Consider the following 14308-nt stretch of genomic DNA (forward strand, 5'->3'; position numbering starts at 1 on the left):
CTCCCTGGGCAGCCTGTTCCAGTGATCTGTCACCCTCACAGGGAAAAAAAAATCTTCCTCAGGTTCACATGGAACCTCCTATGCCTCAGCTTCCACCCATTGCCCCTTGTCTTGTTACTGGGCATCACCAAGAGGAGTCCGGCTCCATCCTTCTGGCACTCAGCCCTTACGTGAAGCTTTGCCAGCAGAAAGGAGTTGCCTGTGTTGTTTCCTTCTGTCCTGCACATTTTTAGAAGTAGAACCCTGACACTTGGCTGGGGAATATCAAGCTTTTCAGGCAGGTGGATCACTCTCTTAGTTAGAGAGAGTCATCTTTCCGTTGTGCTGCTGGGGAACAGAGACTCTCCTCCAGATGCCAAAGTGTGTCCTTCAGCTACCTAAACACAACTGCTCTTGCGAGTTGGGTGGTAGAGTACAATATGACAGCACTTCTTTTTAAGTTGCAACACTCTACATAATACAGATCCCCAGAGAGAACTGAGTGCTGCCTTTTATTGCACTTTAAAAACATTGTGCTAATAAATTCCAGTCTCATATAAACTGCATGGACAGAAGTACTCAGCCAGACCATGGCACTAAATGCCTGATCCAATCTTTGTAACAGGCCCTGCTAAAAATCCCCAGTCTTTCTTATTGTCCCTTTTAAGAACTGCAAGGTCACAGTTCTTCACATACATTGTAGTGGGTAGACCACATTTGGTTTTTCAGGCTTTCCCTTGGCATCTGCTTATGGTCATGACCAGAGTGAGGCTGAAGCTCTCATTTGGAAGATTCTGATGTTCTCAGGACATGGAAAAATTATTTCCAGCAGTGTCATTAATTAGAGATATGATTCAGTTGAAAGATGCAGAAACAAAGGGATGGCTTCCCAGTCAGCTTCTGGCTGGCCAGGGAGACTGTGGAGTCTCCTTCTCTGGAGAGATTCTTGAGAGATTTTTGAGTGCTGTGTCCAGTTCTGGGCTCCTCAATTCAAGAGAGATGTTGAGGTGCTGGAAGGTGTCCAGAGAAGGGCAGCAAGGCTGTGGAGGGCCCGGAGCACAGCCCTGTGAGGAGAGGCTGAGGGAGCTGGGGGTGTGCAGCCTGCAGCAGAGGAGGCTCAGGGCAGAGCTCATTGCTGTCTGCAACTCCCTGCAGGGAGGCTGTAGCCAGGTGGGGTTGGACTCTTCTGCCAGGCAAGCAGCAACAGAACAAGGGGACACAGCCTCAGGCTGTGCCAGGGGAGGTCTAGGCTGGATGTTAGGAGGAAGTTGTTGTCAGAGAGAGTGATTGGCATTGGAATGGGCTGCCCAGGGAGGTGGTGGAGTCGACATCCCTGGAGGTGTTGAAGCCAAGCCTGGCTGGGGCACTTAGTGCCATGGTCTGGTTGATTGGATAGGGCTGGGTGCTAGGTTGGGCTGGCTGAGCTTGGAGCTCTCTTCCAACTTGGTTGGTTCAATGATTCTATGATTCGAAACCCACCTGGCCACAATCCTGTGCAACCCATTTTGGGTGACCCTACCTTAGCACGGGGCTTAGACTAGATAACCTCCGGAGGTCCTTTCCAACCTCCAACACTCAGTTATTCAGTTTTTCTATAGTTTTCATCTGCCTTAGGCAAGAAGTCTCCTAAATGTATGACCACAGCCTGATCTTGAGGATCTTTGCTCTGTGATTATGTCAATTCTTTACAATCTGCTTATTTTGGAAGGATAAAAGCAAAGTTTAGGTAGGTCCCAAAATGCAGCTTCTGGCTGCTGAAGTGTGGAACCCTCTGTTTGTTTGTTTCATACCTTGCTGTGGTAGGAAGCAGGAGGTTTTGTTAGCAATAATGACAACATAATCAAAATTCCCAGGCTTGTTTGCAGAAACAGATGCTCTAAAGACCTACTACATGTTCATGTAATACTTTCTATATTCACTAGAGCCTCAGCTTTAGCCAGCACAAGTTGTTTTTAGCTCCAAAAACAATAAACTCTGAAATAGCCACGAGTTGGAGTTCTGCCACTTGATTCTTTTCCTTACTTACAGACATTAATTCGATTTAGGACCTTATGGTAGATTTAGGAGTACTTTGTCCAGTTCAGGAGTCCTCAGGACAGGAAAGACACAATTCAGAGTAGGCTACAAAAATGATCATAGGACTGGAACACCTCTGCTTTGGGGTGTCCCTCACAGGCTGGGAGAGTTGAAATTATTCAGCCAGGAGAAGAGAATGCTCTGGGGAGACCTTCTTGCCACCTTTCAGTACTTGAAAGAGCATATGAGAAAGATGAGGACAAACTTTTCAGCAGGGCCTGTTGTGACAGGACCAGTGGTGATGGCTTTAACCTAAGACAGAGGAAGTTTAGACTAAATGTAAGTAAAGGCTTCTTTTTCTTCTGCTGTGGGTGGTGAGATGCTGGCACAGGTTGCCCAGAGAGGCGGTAGGTGTGCCATTCCTGGAACCATTGCAGGACAGGGCGCACAGGGCTCTTGACTAACCCAATCTAGTTGAAGATGTTTCTGCTTACTGCAGGATGGGATTGTTCAGATGCCCTTGAAGGTCCTTTCCAACAAAAACCTCTCTGTGACTCTATGACTCCACGACTCATTATCTTTATTGATGATCTCTATCTTTATTGATGATCTGGAGCAGGAGATTGAGTCCAGCGTCAGTAAGTTTGCAGATGACACCAAGCTAGGAGCAGCTGTGGATCTGTTGGAGGGTAGGAGAGCCCTGCAGAGGGACCTGGCCAGGCTGGATGGGTGGGCAGAGGCCAATGGGATGAGACTGAACAAGGCCAAGTGCAGGGTTCTGCACTTTGGCCACAACAACCCCAAGCAGCACTTGGGGCTGGGGACAGAGTGACTGAGAGCAGCCAGGAAGAAAGGGAGCTGGGGGTGCTGAGAGAGAGGAGCTGAAGCTGAGGCAGCAGTGCCCAGGTGGGCAGTAGAGCCAATGGCATCCTGGGCTGGCTCAGGAGCAGTGTGGGCAGCAGGACAAGGGAGGTTCTTCTGCCCCTGTGCTCAGCACTGCTCAGGCCACAGCTTGAGTGCTGTGTCCAGTTCTGGGCTCCTGATTTCAAGAGGGATGTTGAGGTGCTGGAAGGTGTCCAGAGAAGGGCAACAAAGCTGGGGAGGGGCCTGGAGCAGAGCCCTGTGAGGAGAGGCTGAGGGAGCTGGGGGTGTGCAGCCTGCAGCAGAGGAGGCTCAGGGCAGAGCTCATTGCTGTCTGCAGCTCCCTGCAGGGAGGCTGTAGCCAGGTGGGGTTGGGCTCTGCTGCCAGGCAAGCAGCAAGAGAAGAAGGGGACAGAGTGTCAAGTTGTGGTAGGGAAGGACTAGGCTGGATGTGAGGAGGAAGTTGTTGTCAGAGAGAGTGATTGGCATTGGAATGGGCTGCTGAGGGAGGTGGTGGAGTCTCTGTGCCTGGAGGTGTTGAAGCAAAGCCTGGCTGAGGCACTTAGTGCCATGGTCTAGTTGACTGGATAGGGCTGGGTGCTAGGTTGGAGGTCTCTTGCAACCTGGTTGATTCTATGACTCTCTGACTCTGTGATTATTTCAGGGGTTAAAGAGACTCTGTGATTCAGGGGTTAAAGAGACTCTGTGATTATTTTAGGGGTTAAAGAGAGGCAGGTGATGTTATATTGTTAGCAGTGGGGTTGGAGAGAACAGTTTTGGTATTGCTTGAATTTTATAATTGAATTGGCCCAGGGCTGGAGTAGCTGGAGATGAAGCCCACATGTCATGTAGCAGTGCCATAGCTGCTGGGTGCTGGGGTGTTCACAGGTGGGGTGCTCTCAAGCCAGCCCTTTGAAGTTGTTCCACTTCCCCGGGAACAATTAAATGCTTACTGGATACAGCGAGTTAGAAAGAATGAATTCATTTCTGTGATCCATTGGCTTGGGCACTCACCTGGGAGATGATTAAGAAGGTGAAAATCTAAATACTATTAGGAAGGGGAAAAAAAACCCAACCTGAAAGGGACCACTGATGTGTCACTCAGGTATCTTTTTCTATTGCTCTTCACAGGAGCATTTTTGCCAGAGTTTGAATCCCTATAGAAAGAGCTCAGTGTAGCTAATCCTCTGAGAGTGGCTATGTCTGCTAAGTGGGAAATGGATAGAGGATAAACAGACAATCTGTTGTTGGCACACAGCCCTCTCTGCCAGGGTGTAATGAAGTCTTATCATCTCCAGTGAGGTTCTTCAATGGCTAAGCACCTTCAAAAGCTGAAGGAGAGCTGGGCACCATAACTGAAGCTCCGATAGTGGCAGCTGCAGACAAAGGGTTTCTGTTTGCACAGTTAACAGCAAATGAAATTGTACTTAGGGAGCCAAAGAATTATCTAAAAAACTAGGCTGTAAACATCCAGCTTTGCTGGAGAGAAGGTTTCTAGAGTTGTCCAGAGGTGTTAAAACTTTTGGAACTTAGAATCATGGAATCATCGAATCAACAAGGTTGGAAGAGACCTCCAAGAGCACCCAGCCCTATCCAGTCATCTAGTCCGTGGCACTAAATGCCTTCAACACCTCCAGGGATGTCGACTCCACCACCTCCCTGGGCAGCCCATTGCAATGCCAGTCACTCTCTATGTGAAGAACTTCCTCCTCACATCCAGCCTGTAACTTAAAGTGCTTCACTTGCTGCAGGATTGTAGAATCATAGAATCATGCAGGTTGGAAGAGACCTCCAAGCTCATCCAGGCCAACCTAGCACCCAGCCCTGGCCAATCAACCAGACCATGGCACTGAGTGCCCCAGCCAGGCTTTGCTTCAACACCTCCAGGGATGTCGACTCCACCACCTCCCTGGGCAGCCCATTCCAATGCCAATCACTCTCTCTGACAACAACTTCCTCCTAACTTCCAGCCTAGACCTGCCCTGGCACAACTTGAGACTGTATCTCCCTGTAGTGTTGCTGCTTGCCTGGCAGAAGAGCCCAACCTCACCTGGGTACAGCCTCCCTTCAGGGAGTTGTAGACAGCAAATGGTTCTGGTTGATTCTATGATATTCCATGATATTCTACTTAGGATAACCTTGTCTTATCTTCTGATTCCTTTTTGTGGGGCTTATTTCACCTGTGGAGAGATTGCCTTTTCTACTTTTGCTTTCCTTTGAAGCCATTTTCTGTCTGTGCTTCTAGGAAATTTTGTGATCAGTCTGTCCCACATGAAGCCTTTTACTTGTTTGCTTAAGTATACCCAGTGGATTGGTTTAGTTTCCACTGAAATTGTTGAAAAGTAGAAGTGCTTACTGGAGATGCCTAAAATTATTCTTGGTAGAAGTAGCTGTGCTGTAGCCTAAAAGAAAATCCTCTAGATTGTGGCAAGGCTTTGAGGGAAATTAGAGGTGAATTGGATAGGACCAGCAGCATTAAGCCTCCTTACTCTTTCTATGAGGATGAATCTTGATTTTAAATATGCTCTGGGCTCCAACAGTCTCTTAGCCACACAGCTGAGCAGTTTTTTCTGTCGAGGACAGGCTCTGGTTCTCAGAGTAGCACCATCATTTCCTCACTTAGAGGAAAAGAAGAAAGCTGATTCTCTGAACCTCTGGATTAGCTGGAGCAGCTAGTGTTGACAAGATGTAATTGCTGCTTCAATTGAGAGGAAAGGTAATGCTGCTGCTGGTTTGAAGTTCTTCAGGAAACTCTCTTGTGATCTAAAGGCAGTCAGCTCAGGAGAGCAATTTGCTCCTGAGGGCTAACAACCTTTCGTGTGCTTCACAGTACCTCACGAGAAAAAGCAAAACCAAAACTGAAACAAAAAGAGAGAGAGAGAGAGAGAGAGAAAGAGAAGGAAGGAACAAAGGGAAGGAAAGAAAGAAAAGGAAGGAAAGAAAAGGGAAGGAAGGGGGAAAGGAAGGAAGGAAGGAAGGAAGGAAGGAAGGAAGGAAGGAAGGAAGGAAGGAAGGAAGGAAGGAAGGAAGGAAGGAAGGAAGGAAGGAAGGAAGGAAGGAAAAAGGAAGGAAGGAAGGAAGGAAAAAGGAAGGAAGGAAGGAAGGGAAAAGGAAGGAAGGAAGGAAGGAAGGAAGGAAGGAAGGAAGGAAGGAAGGAAGGAAGGAAGGAAGGAAGGAAGGAAGGGAAAAGAAAGGAAGGAAGGAAGGAAAAGGAAAGAAGGAAGGAGAAGGAGAAAATAAAAGAAGAGAAAAGAAGAGAAAGGAAAAGAAAAAAGAAAAGAAAAGAAAAGAAAAGAGAAGAGAAGAGAAGAGAAGAGAAGAGAAGAGAAGAGAAGAGAAGAGAAGAGAAGAGAAGAGAAGAGAAGAGAAGAGAAGGAGGAAGGAAGGAAGGATGGAAGGAAAGAAGGAAGGGAAGGGAGGAGAAGGAAAGGAAGGAAGGAAGGAAGGAAGGAAGGAAGGAAGGAAGGAAGGAAGGAAGGAAGGAAGGAAGGAAGGAAGGAAGGAAGGAAAAGAAAAGGAAAGGAAAGAAAGAAGGAGGAATGGAAAGAAAGGAAGGAAGGAAGGAAGGAAGGAAGGAAGGAAGGAAGGAAGGAAGGAAGGAAGGAAGGAAGGAAGGAAAAGAAAAGGAAAGAAAGAAGGAGGAATGGAAAGAAAGGAAGGAAGGAAGGAAGGAAGGAAGGAAGGAAGGAAAAGAAAAGGAAAGAAAGAAGGAGGAATGGAAAGAAAGGAAGGAAGGAAGGAAGGAAGGAAGGAAGGAAGGAAGGAAGGAAGGAAGGAAGGAAGGAAGGAAGGAAGGAAAAGAAAAGGAAAGAAAGAAGGAGGAATGGAAAGAAAGGAAGGAAGGAAGGAAGGAAGGAAGGAAGGAAGGAAGGAAGGAAGGAAGGAAGGAAGGAAGGAAGGAAGGAAAAGAAAAGGAAAGAAAGAAGGAGGAATGGAAAGAAAGGAAGGAAGGAAGGAAGGAAGGAAGGAAGGAAGGAAGGAAGGAAGGAAGGAAGGAAGGAAGGAAGGAAGGAAGGAAGGAAAGAAGGAAGGAAGGAAGGAAAAGAAAAGGAAAGAAAGAAGGAGGAATGGAAAGGAAGGAAGGAAGGAAGGAAGGAAGGAAGGAAGGAAGGAAGGAAGGAAGGAAGGAAGGAAGGAAGGAAGGAAAAGGAAGGAAGGAAAATTGAAGTCAGAAGTCACTCCTTAGTCTCTCTTTAGTTATACAGTGTAGGCTTGTGAGATCTGGACAAAGCACTCTTTGCTCTCTTTCTTTTTGGCAAGCAACAGCAGAAGTCCTGAGCTGGGCTTCAGCTGAGGCAAAGCTCCATTACTGTCCCTGCTGGTCCACATGGAGCAGTGCTGTCTGGAATAAACCGGCTTGCTGACCTAAGCTGGCCATCAGTTCAGGCTGTAATACAGAAAGACCATTTCACTTTATTATTAATCCAATTACCTCTGAACATATTCTGCTGAAAGTGTGATCCCTTTCCATCAGAATTTGACTTCAGACAATGAGTGCTTCCACAGATTTCAATAGCTGTAGCAGATGTGAAAGAGGAACTGGGCCAGCATTTGTCTGGACAGTATCCTGGTGGACAGGCTGACATGGCTTTAGCTAAGGTTACACAAAACTGGTACTGTTCTGTCTTTTCATCTCAGTGAGGCTCTCTTTGTTCCATGGTGAAGCAGACTAGATAGAAACCTATCTGATTTCATCAACATTTTCATTACAGATACCCCAGATGTGTCCCTTTTTACTCCTCTGCACTCTAGACTAAATTTAGTCTGAACCTTTTAAAACCCTTTTGATAGTGAGACCACCCCTCAGTGCCTCACTGAGGTCTTGTTCATTCCAGGTGCCTCATTAAATGATACAATGCTCTCCTCCTGGCACCTGTTATGTTTTTAATATATCCTAACATCCTTTTACCTATTTTATCCTTTAATCAAAATTTATCTTGGAATTGAATTGTTTTTCCTACTGAACATTCCTCAGTTACTGACAGACTAATTTTTCTTCACTGAATCACAGAAACATCCAGGTTGGAAAAGACCCTTGGGATCACCAAGTCATAGAATCATTATAGAATCATAGAATCAGGCAGGTTGGAAGAGACCTCCAAGCTCATCCAGTCCAACCTAGCACCCAGCCCTGTCCTATCAACCAGACCACAGAATCAGAGAATCATAGAATCAGGCAGGTTGGAAGAGACCTCCAAGCTCATCCACTCCAACCTAGAACCCAGCCCTGTCCTATCAACCAGACCACAGAATCAGAGAATCAGAGCCAAGCAGGTTGGAAGAGACCTCCAAGCTCATCCAGTCCAACCTAGCACCCAGCCCTATCCAGTCATCTAGACCATGGCACTAAATGCCTCATCCAGGCTTTACTTGAACACCTTCTACCTATAACCTTACTCTACAAGGTTCACCTTAGAACCTATCCCTGAGCCAGATTCAGCTGGTTGTTACTCTGTAATTCAACAGTCCTCTGGAAGTCAGTGGGGTAAATCTGAAGTTGATGCTGCTACAGTCTTGTCACTGTTAGGTTAATGGTTGGACATAGAATCATAGAATCAACCAGGTTGGTTTCTTTTGCCTGGCAAGCAGCAACAGAAGAAGGGGACACAGTCTCAAGTTGTGCTGTGGGAGGATGTTAAGGAGGAAATTGTTGTCAGAGAGAGTGATTGGCATTGGAATGGGCTGCCCAGGGAGGTGGTGGAGTTGCCATCCCTGGAGGTGTTGAAGCAAAGCCTGGCTGAGGCACTTAGTGCCATGGTCTGGTTGATTGGCCAGGGTGGGTGCTAGGTTGCACTGGCTGAGCTTGGAGGTCTCTTCCAATCTGGTTAATTCTGTGATTCTATGATTCTATCCCATAATAAACAAATGTCATATAGCTATTTTATATATCATCATCTAATATAGATATATAATTGTACTTATTAGATATATTTTATACTTTATCTTAGCTTGTGGAAATGAAACCAGGTTTAGTACTGTCAAAGACAGTTTAGACACTGCAGCTGGAGTACTGCATCCAGAGCACTGGAACCCCTGTTACAACAAAGGTCTGGAGGTGTTGGAACATGCCAGCAGTGTGCCCAGGTGGCCAAGAGAGCCAGTGGTATCCTGGCCTGCATCAGGAATGGTGTGGTCAGCAGGAGCAGGGAGGTCATTCTGCCCCTGTACTCTGCACTGCTTAGACCACACCTTGAGTCCTGTGTTCAGTTCTGGGCCCCCCAGTTTAGAAGGGACATTGAGATGCTTGAGCGTGTCCAGAGAAGGGCAACGAGGCTGGGGAGAGGCCTTGAGCACAGCCCTACGAGGAGAGGCTGAGGGAGCTGGGCTTGTTTAGCCTGGAGAAGAGGAGGCTCAGGGGTGACCTTATTGCTGTCTGCAACTGCCTGAGGGGTGGTTGTGGCCAGGAGGAGGTTGCTGTCTTCTCTCAGGTGGCCAGCACCAGAACGAGAGGACACAGCCTCAGGCTGTGCCAGGGGAGATTTAGGCTGGAGGTGAGGAGAAAGTTCTTCCCTGAGAGAGTCATTGGGCACTGGAATGGGCTGCCCGGGGAGGTGGTGGAGTCGCCGTCCCTGGAGCTGTTCAAGGCAGGACTGGACGTGGCACTTGGTGCCATGGTCTGGCCTTGAGCTCTGTGGTAAAGGGTTGGACTTGATGATCTGTGAGGTCTCTTCCAACCTTGGTGATACTGTGATACTGTGAGACTGTGATACTGTGATACTGTGATGTCCAGAAAAGGGCCATGAGGGTGATCAGAGGGCTGGAGCTCCTCTCCTCTCAGGACAGGTTAAGAGAGGAGGGTTTTTTCTGTTTGGGGAAAAGAAGGCTCTGAGAAGACCTTATTGTGATCTTCCAGTATCTGAAGGGGGCCTACAAGAGAGCTGGTGAGGGACATTTCAGGGTGTCAGGTAGTGACAGGACTAGGGAGAATGGAGCAAAACTAGAGGATTAGCTCTAAGGAAGAAGTTATTCACTATGAGGGTGGTGAGACAGTGGAACAGGTTGCCCAGGAAGGTGGTGGAAGTCTCATCCCTGGATGTTTTTAAGGCCAGGATGGATGTGGCTCTGGGTAACCTGGTCTAGTGGAGAGTGTCCCTGCCCATGGCAGGAGGATTGGAACTGGATGATCCTTGAGGTCCTTTCCAATCCTGACAATTCTGTGATTGTCTGATACAATTTTTCATGATCCAATGCTGTATTTAGAATATTGATGAATATTTGACTACTTTTTGGTTGCAGATACAGAAGAACTGTTCATTTTTTTTCTTTTGAAGGCTGAGATCCTATTGCAGGATCATCCCTGTCTTACTTTATTGCCTCTCTGGTTAGTTTATTTCATGATGGCATTGTCTAAGCTAAAAGACACCTTACAGTTGGTTTGCATATAGAATATTTTCTTAAAAGGCTTAAGTATAAATGATTGCAAGTCAAAATGCCCTCAAGAAGCAACTCCACTTTGGTGAGACCCCAACTGGAATACTGCATCCAGTTCTGGAGCACCTATGACAAGAAGGATGTGGAGATGCTGGATTGTGTCCAGAGCAGGGCCAGGAGGATGCTCAGAGGCTGCAGCATCTCTGCTGTGAGCACAGACTGAAAGAGTTGGGGCTGTGCAGGCTGGAGCAGAGGAGGCTCCTAGGTGACCTTCTTGTGGCCTTCCAGGATCTGAAGTGGGCTACAGTAAAGCTGGAGAGGGACTTTTGAGGCTGTGAGGGAGTGGCAGAAGTGGGGGGAATGGAGCAAAGCTGGAGGTGGGGAGAGTGAGAGTGGAGGTGAGGAGGAAGTTGTTGAGCAGGAGAGTGGTGAGAGGCTGGACTGGGTTGCCCAGGGAGGTGATTGAGGCCCCATGGCTGGAGGTGTTTGAGGCCAGGCTGTGTGAGGCTGTGTGCAGCCTGCTCTAGGGTAGGGTGTCCCTGGGCATGGCAGGGGGGTTGGAACTGGCTGATCCTTGCAGTCCCTTCCAACCCTGACTGATTCTATGATCCTATGATTCTATGACTCTATGATTCTAAGACGTAAGAGTCTTAAGTATAAATGATTGGAAGTCAGAATGCCCTGAAGAAGCAAGATGAAGCAGCAAGAAGAAAGGAAAGGATGATGGTTTGGATCTGAGTACAAAGCAGCAGGTATGCTCTAGCTAATTCTCTCTGGTAACAGCTGCTTTTATTTTGTCTTTTAAGGCAGAACTGGTCACGCCGAGGTTGTACGAGTAGTCTATCAGCCAGAAAACATCAGCTTTGAGAAACTGCTCAAGGTCTTCTGGGAGAATCATGACCCGACACAAGGTAGAGTGATGAGTGAGCCAGTATTTAATTATCTTACTAATTACAGTTGGGGTAATTAGTGTTTGAGCTGCATGGAAGAGATGAACCTTGAAATCACACTGGCGCTCAAGAATATGATTGCAGACATTTATTGACAGAGAAAAAGAGGAAGAGAGAGAATGAGAGCAGAGCAACTCACAATACCCCTCCTCCTTTACAGCTGGCTCTGCTGGGAGAATTCCCACAGAGAAGCACAGTAGACAATAGAATATTTCCCCCCCTGCTTTGATTATGACAATTTCTTCTGTAATTCTATCCTTTGTCACCTAAATTAAAGCATATCTCTTTGTGGCTTCAAAGCTGATCATTTTAGTTGTGCCCAGGACCTTTATCCTTCATAAAAGAAATTTGGGGTTGAAACATATTTTTCAGTGGCAGTGAATTCCTTTCCTGATGAGAAAAAGGGAACAAAACGAGCTGAGAGCTGGGAGGTAGAGGCACCAGCAGAGCATTGCAGCTATTTACCTTATTCAGACCTTCTGATTTAATTTGCCTTTCTTGGAAGAGGGTTGGTAGTGACATTACACACATCTGTGCAAACCTAAGTGGGAAACTGTGTGGAGAAAACATTGGACATGTTTCTACAGTTTCAGTGACTATCCTCTGTACCATTTCTCAGAAAGGTTACACACAGGAACCACTTTTAACATCCAGTGTACTTATGCTGCTTCTTCTGACATCTGGGAGTGAAAAATGCAGATGATGCATTCACAGTCATAGAATCAAGCAGGTTGGAAGAGACCTCCAAGCTCATCCAGTCCAACCTAGCACCCAGCCCTGGCCAATCAACCAGGCCGTGGCACTAAGTGCCCCAGCCAGGCTTGGCTTCAACACCTCCAGGCAACTTCCTCCTCACCTCCAGCCTGAACCTCCCCACCTCCAGATTTGCTCCATTCCCCCCACTCCTGCCACTCCCTCACAGCCTCAAAAGTCCCTCCCCAGCTTTTTTGTAGCCCCCTTCAGATCCTGGAAGGCCACAAGAAGGTCACCTGGGAGCCTCCTCTACTGCAGCCTGCACAGCCCCAACTCTTTCAGTCTGTGCTCACAGCAGAGCCGTTGCAGCCCTCTCAGCATCCTCCTGGCCCTGCTCTGGACACACTCCAGCATCTCCACAGCCCTCTTGGAATAGAGGCTCCAGCGCTGGATGCAGTACTCCAGGTGGGGTCCCAGCAGAGCACAGCAGAGGGAGAGAATCCCCTCCCTGGCCCTGCTGGCCACACTGCTGCTGCTGCAGCCCAGGCTCTGCTTGGCTTTCTGGGCTGCAAGTGCACACTGCTGGCTCCTGTTGAGTTTCTCCTCCAGCAGCACCCCCAAGTGCCTCTCCTCAGGGCTGCTCTCCAGCCACTCACTGCTCAGCCTGCATTTCTGCTTGGCATTGCCTTTGCCCAGCAGCAGGACCTTGCCCTTGGTCTTGTTGAACCTCCTGAGCTTGGCTTGTGCCCACCTCTGCAGCCTGTCCAGGTCCCTGTGGATGAATCCCTGCCCTCCAGCCTGGCTGCTGCACCACACAGCTTGGTGTCATCAGCAAACTTGCTGAGGCTGCACTCATTGCCTCTGTCCATGGCACCCACAAGGATGTTGAACAAGACTGGTCCCAGGACTAATCCCAGAGGGACTCCACTTGTCACTGGTGGATCAAACTCATGATTAAACATTAAATGTATCCATTCTGTTGCAGTTCAAGACCTTCCAAATATCAGTCTAGATGGTACCAAGTTAAGGTGTACAGCCCAACAGTTCTGTCATTCATTATTGTATGAGTGTATTAATTTTCAAGAGTTCTAGTTATTCCAAACAATTGGGCCTCCTGTCTTCTGGATCAGCCTAACATCTCCCTGGGATTTGAAATTCCTCTGGGAGGCAGCCTGGCTCTTGTTTTGTGATGCCCTTGAGTCCAAGTGTTATAGGGAAGTCTACCGAAAACCAAGAACCTTTGATCAAGTTGAACACTCTGTGAGTTGAAAGAGATTCTCCCAGATGGATATCTCCTAAGTGTGAGGCCCTGAAAAAGTCCTCTTTGACTATTAATTTAGGCTCTATTTTATAATTCATTACATTTGGGATACTGAAAAAGCAACAAACAACCCCCCTAACTTCTGCCAAGTGACATATGGTTGTCATCTCCGCTCAGCCTCTACCGCGCGGATCAGCATTCCTTCTCTCCTAGGAATCATCTTGTCTAGAAGAGGATTGCTCTGTAGAGCTCTGTGAGTGCTTGAGGTGGTTGCTGCTTTGTCATTGATACAGAAAAAGGGAATTCATGTGAAATGCTGTAAGTTCAGCAGAAGGAAGTGTGACTGTTGTATTCATGGAATCATAGAATCATAGAATCAAGCAGGTTGGAAGAGACCTCCAAGATCATCCAGTCCAACCTAGCACCCAGCCCTATCCAATCAACCAGACCATGGCACTAAGTGCCTCATCCAGGCTTTGCTTCAACACCTCCAGGGACGGTGCCTCCATCACCTCCCTGGGCAGCCCATTCCAATGCCAATCACTCTCTCTGTGAAGAACTTCTTCCTAATATCCAGCCTATACCTACCCTGGCACAACTTGAGACTGTGTCCCCTTGTTCTATTGCTGGTTGCCTGGGAGAAGAGGCCACCCCCCACCTGGCTACAATGCCCCTTCAGGTAGTTGTAGACAGTAATAAGATCACCCCTGAGCCTCCTCTTCTCCAGGCTAAACAGGCCCAGCTCCCTTAGCCTCTCCTCATGGGGTTTGTGCTCCAGGCCCCTCACCAGCTTTGTTGCCCTTCTCTGGACATGTTCCAGCACCTCAACATCTTTCTTGAATTGAGGGGCCCAGAACTGGACACAGTACACAATCTGTACACAATCTTTTCCTGAGGTTTATAGAGGTATAGGACAGAGGCTGTGTTGCTGTGGCTTTGCACTAAAGGAGCCATCCTCAGAGTCTTCCAGATTAGGATGTTAGGAGGAAGTTGTTGTCAGAGAGAGTGATTGGCATTGGAATGGGATGCCCAGGGAGGTGGTGGAGTCGCTGTGCCTGGAGGTGTTGAAGCAAAGCCTGACTGAGGCACTTAGTGCCGTGGTCTGGTTGATTGGATGAGGCTGGGTGTTGGTTGGACTGGCTGAGCTTGGAGGTCTCTTCCAACCTGCTTGATTCTG

General features: G+C 47.8%; 1 protein-coding gene across 6 annotated transcripts in view; it reads left to right on the forward strand.

Moving 5' to 3' along the window:
* MSRA (methionine sulfoxide reductase A) overlaps positions 1-14308 on the forward strand; it is a 471584-nt gene that overhangs the window by 184691 nt on the left and 272585 nt on the right. For 5 of the 6 annotated variants that reach the window (XM_064146682.1, XM_064146681.1, XM_064146680.1 and 2 more), the window contains one exon: positions 11034-11138. The exons of the other annotated variant lie outside the window; for it this stretch is intronic. In XM_064146682.1, coding sequence (XP_064002752.1) covers positions 11034-11138 — 105 coding nt within the window. The remainder of the gene's footprint in view (positions 1-11033; positions 11139-14308) is intronic. 6 annotated transcript variants of the gene reach the window in all.

Source organism: Pogoniulus pusillus, chromosome 7, assembly GCF_015220805.1.
Source record: "Pogoniulus pusillus isolate bPogPus1 chromosome 7, bPogPus1.pri, whole genome shotgun sequence".
NCBI classification, from domain to species: Eukaryota; Metazoa; Chordata; class Aves; order Piciformes; family Lybiidae; genus Pogoniulus; species Pogoniulus pusillus.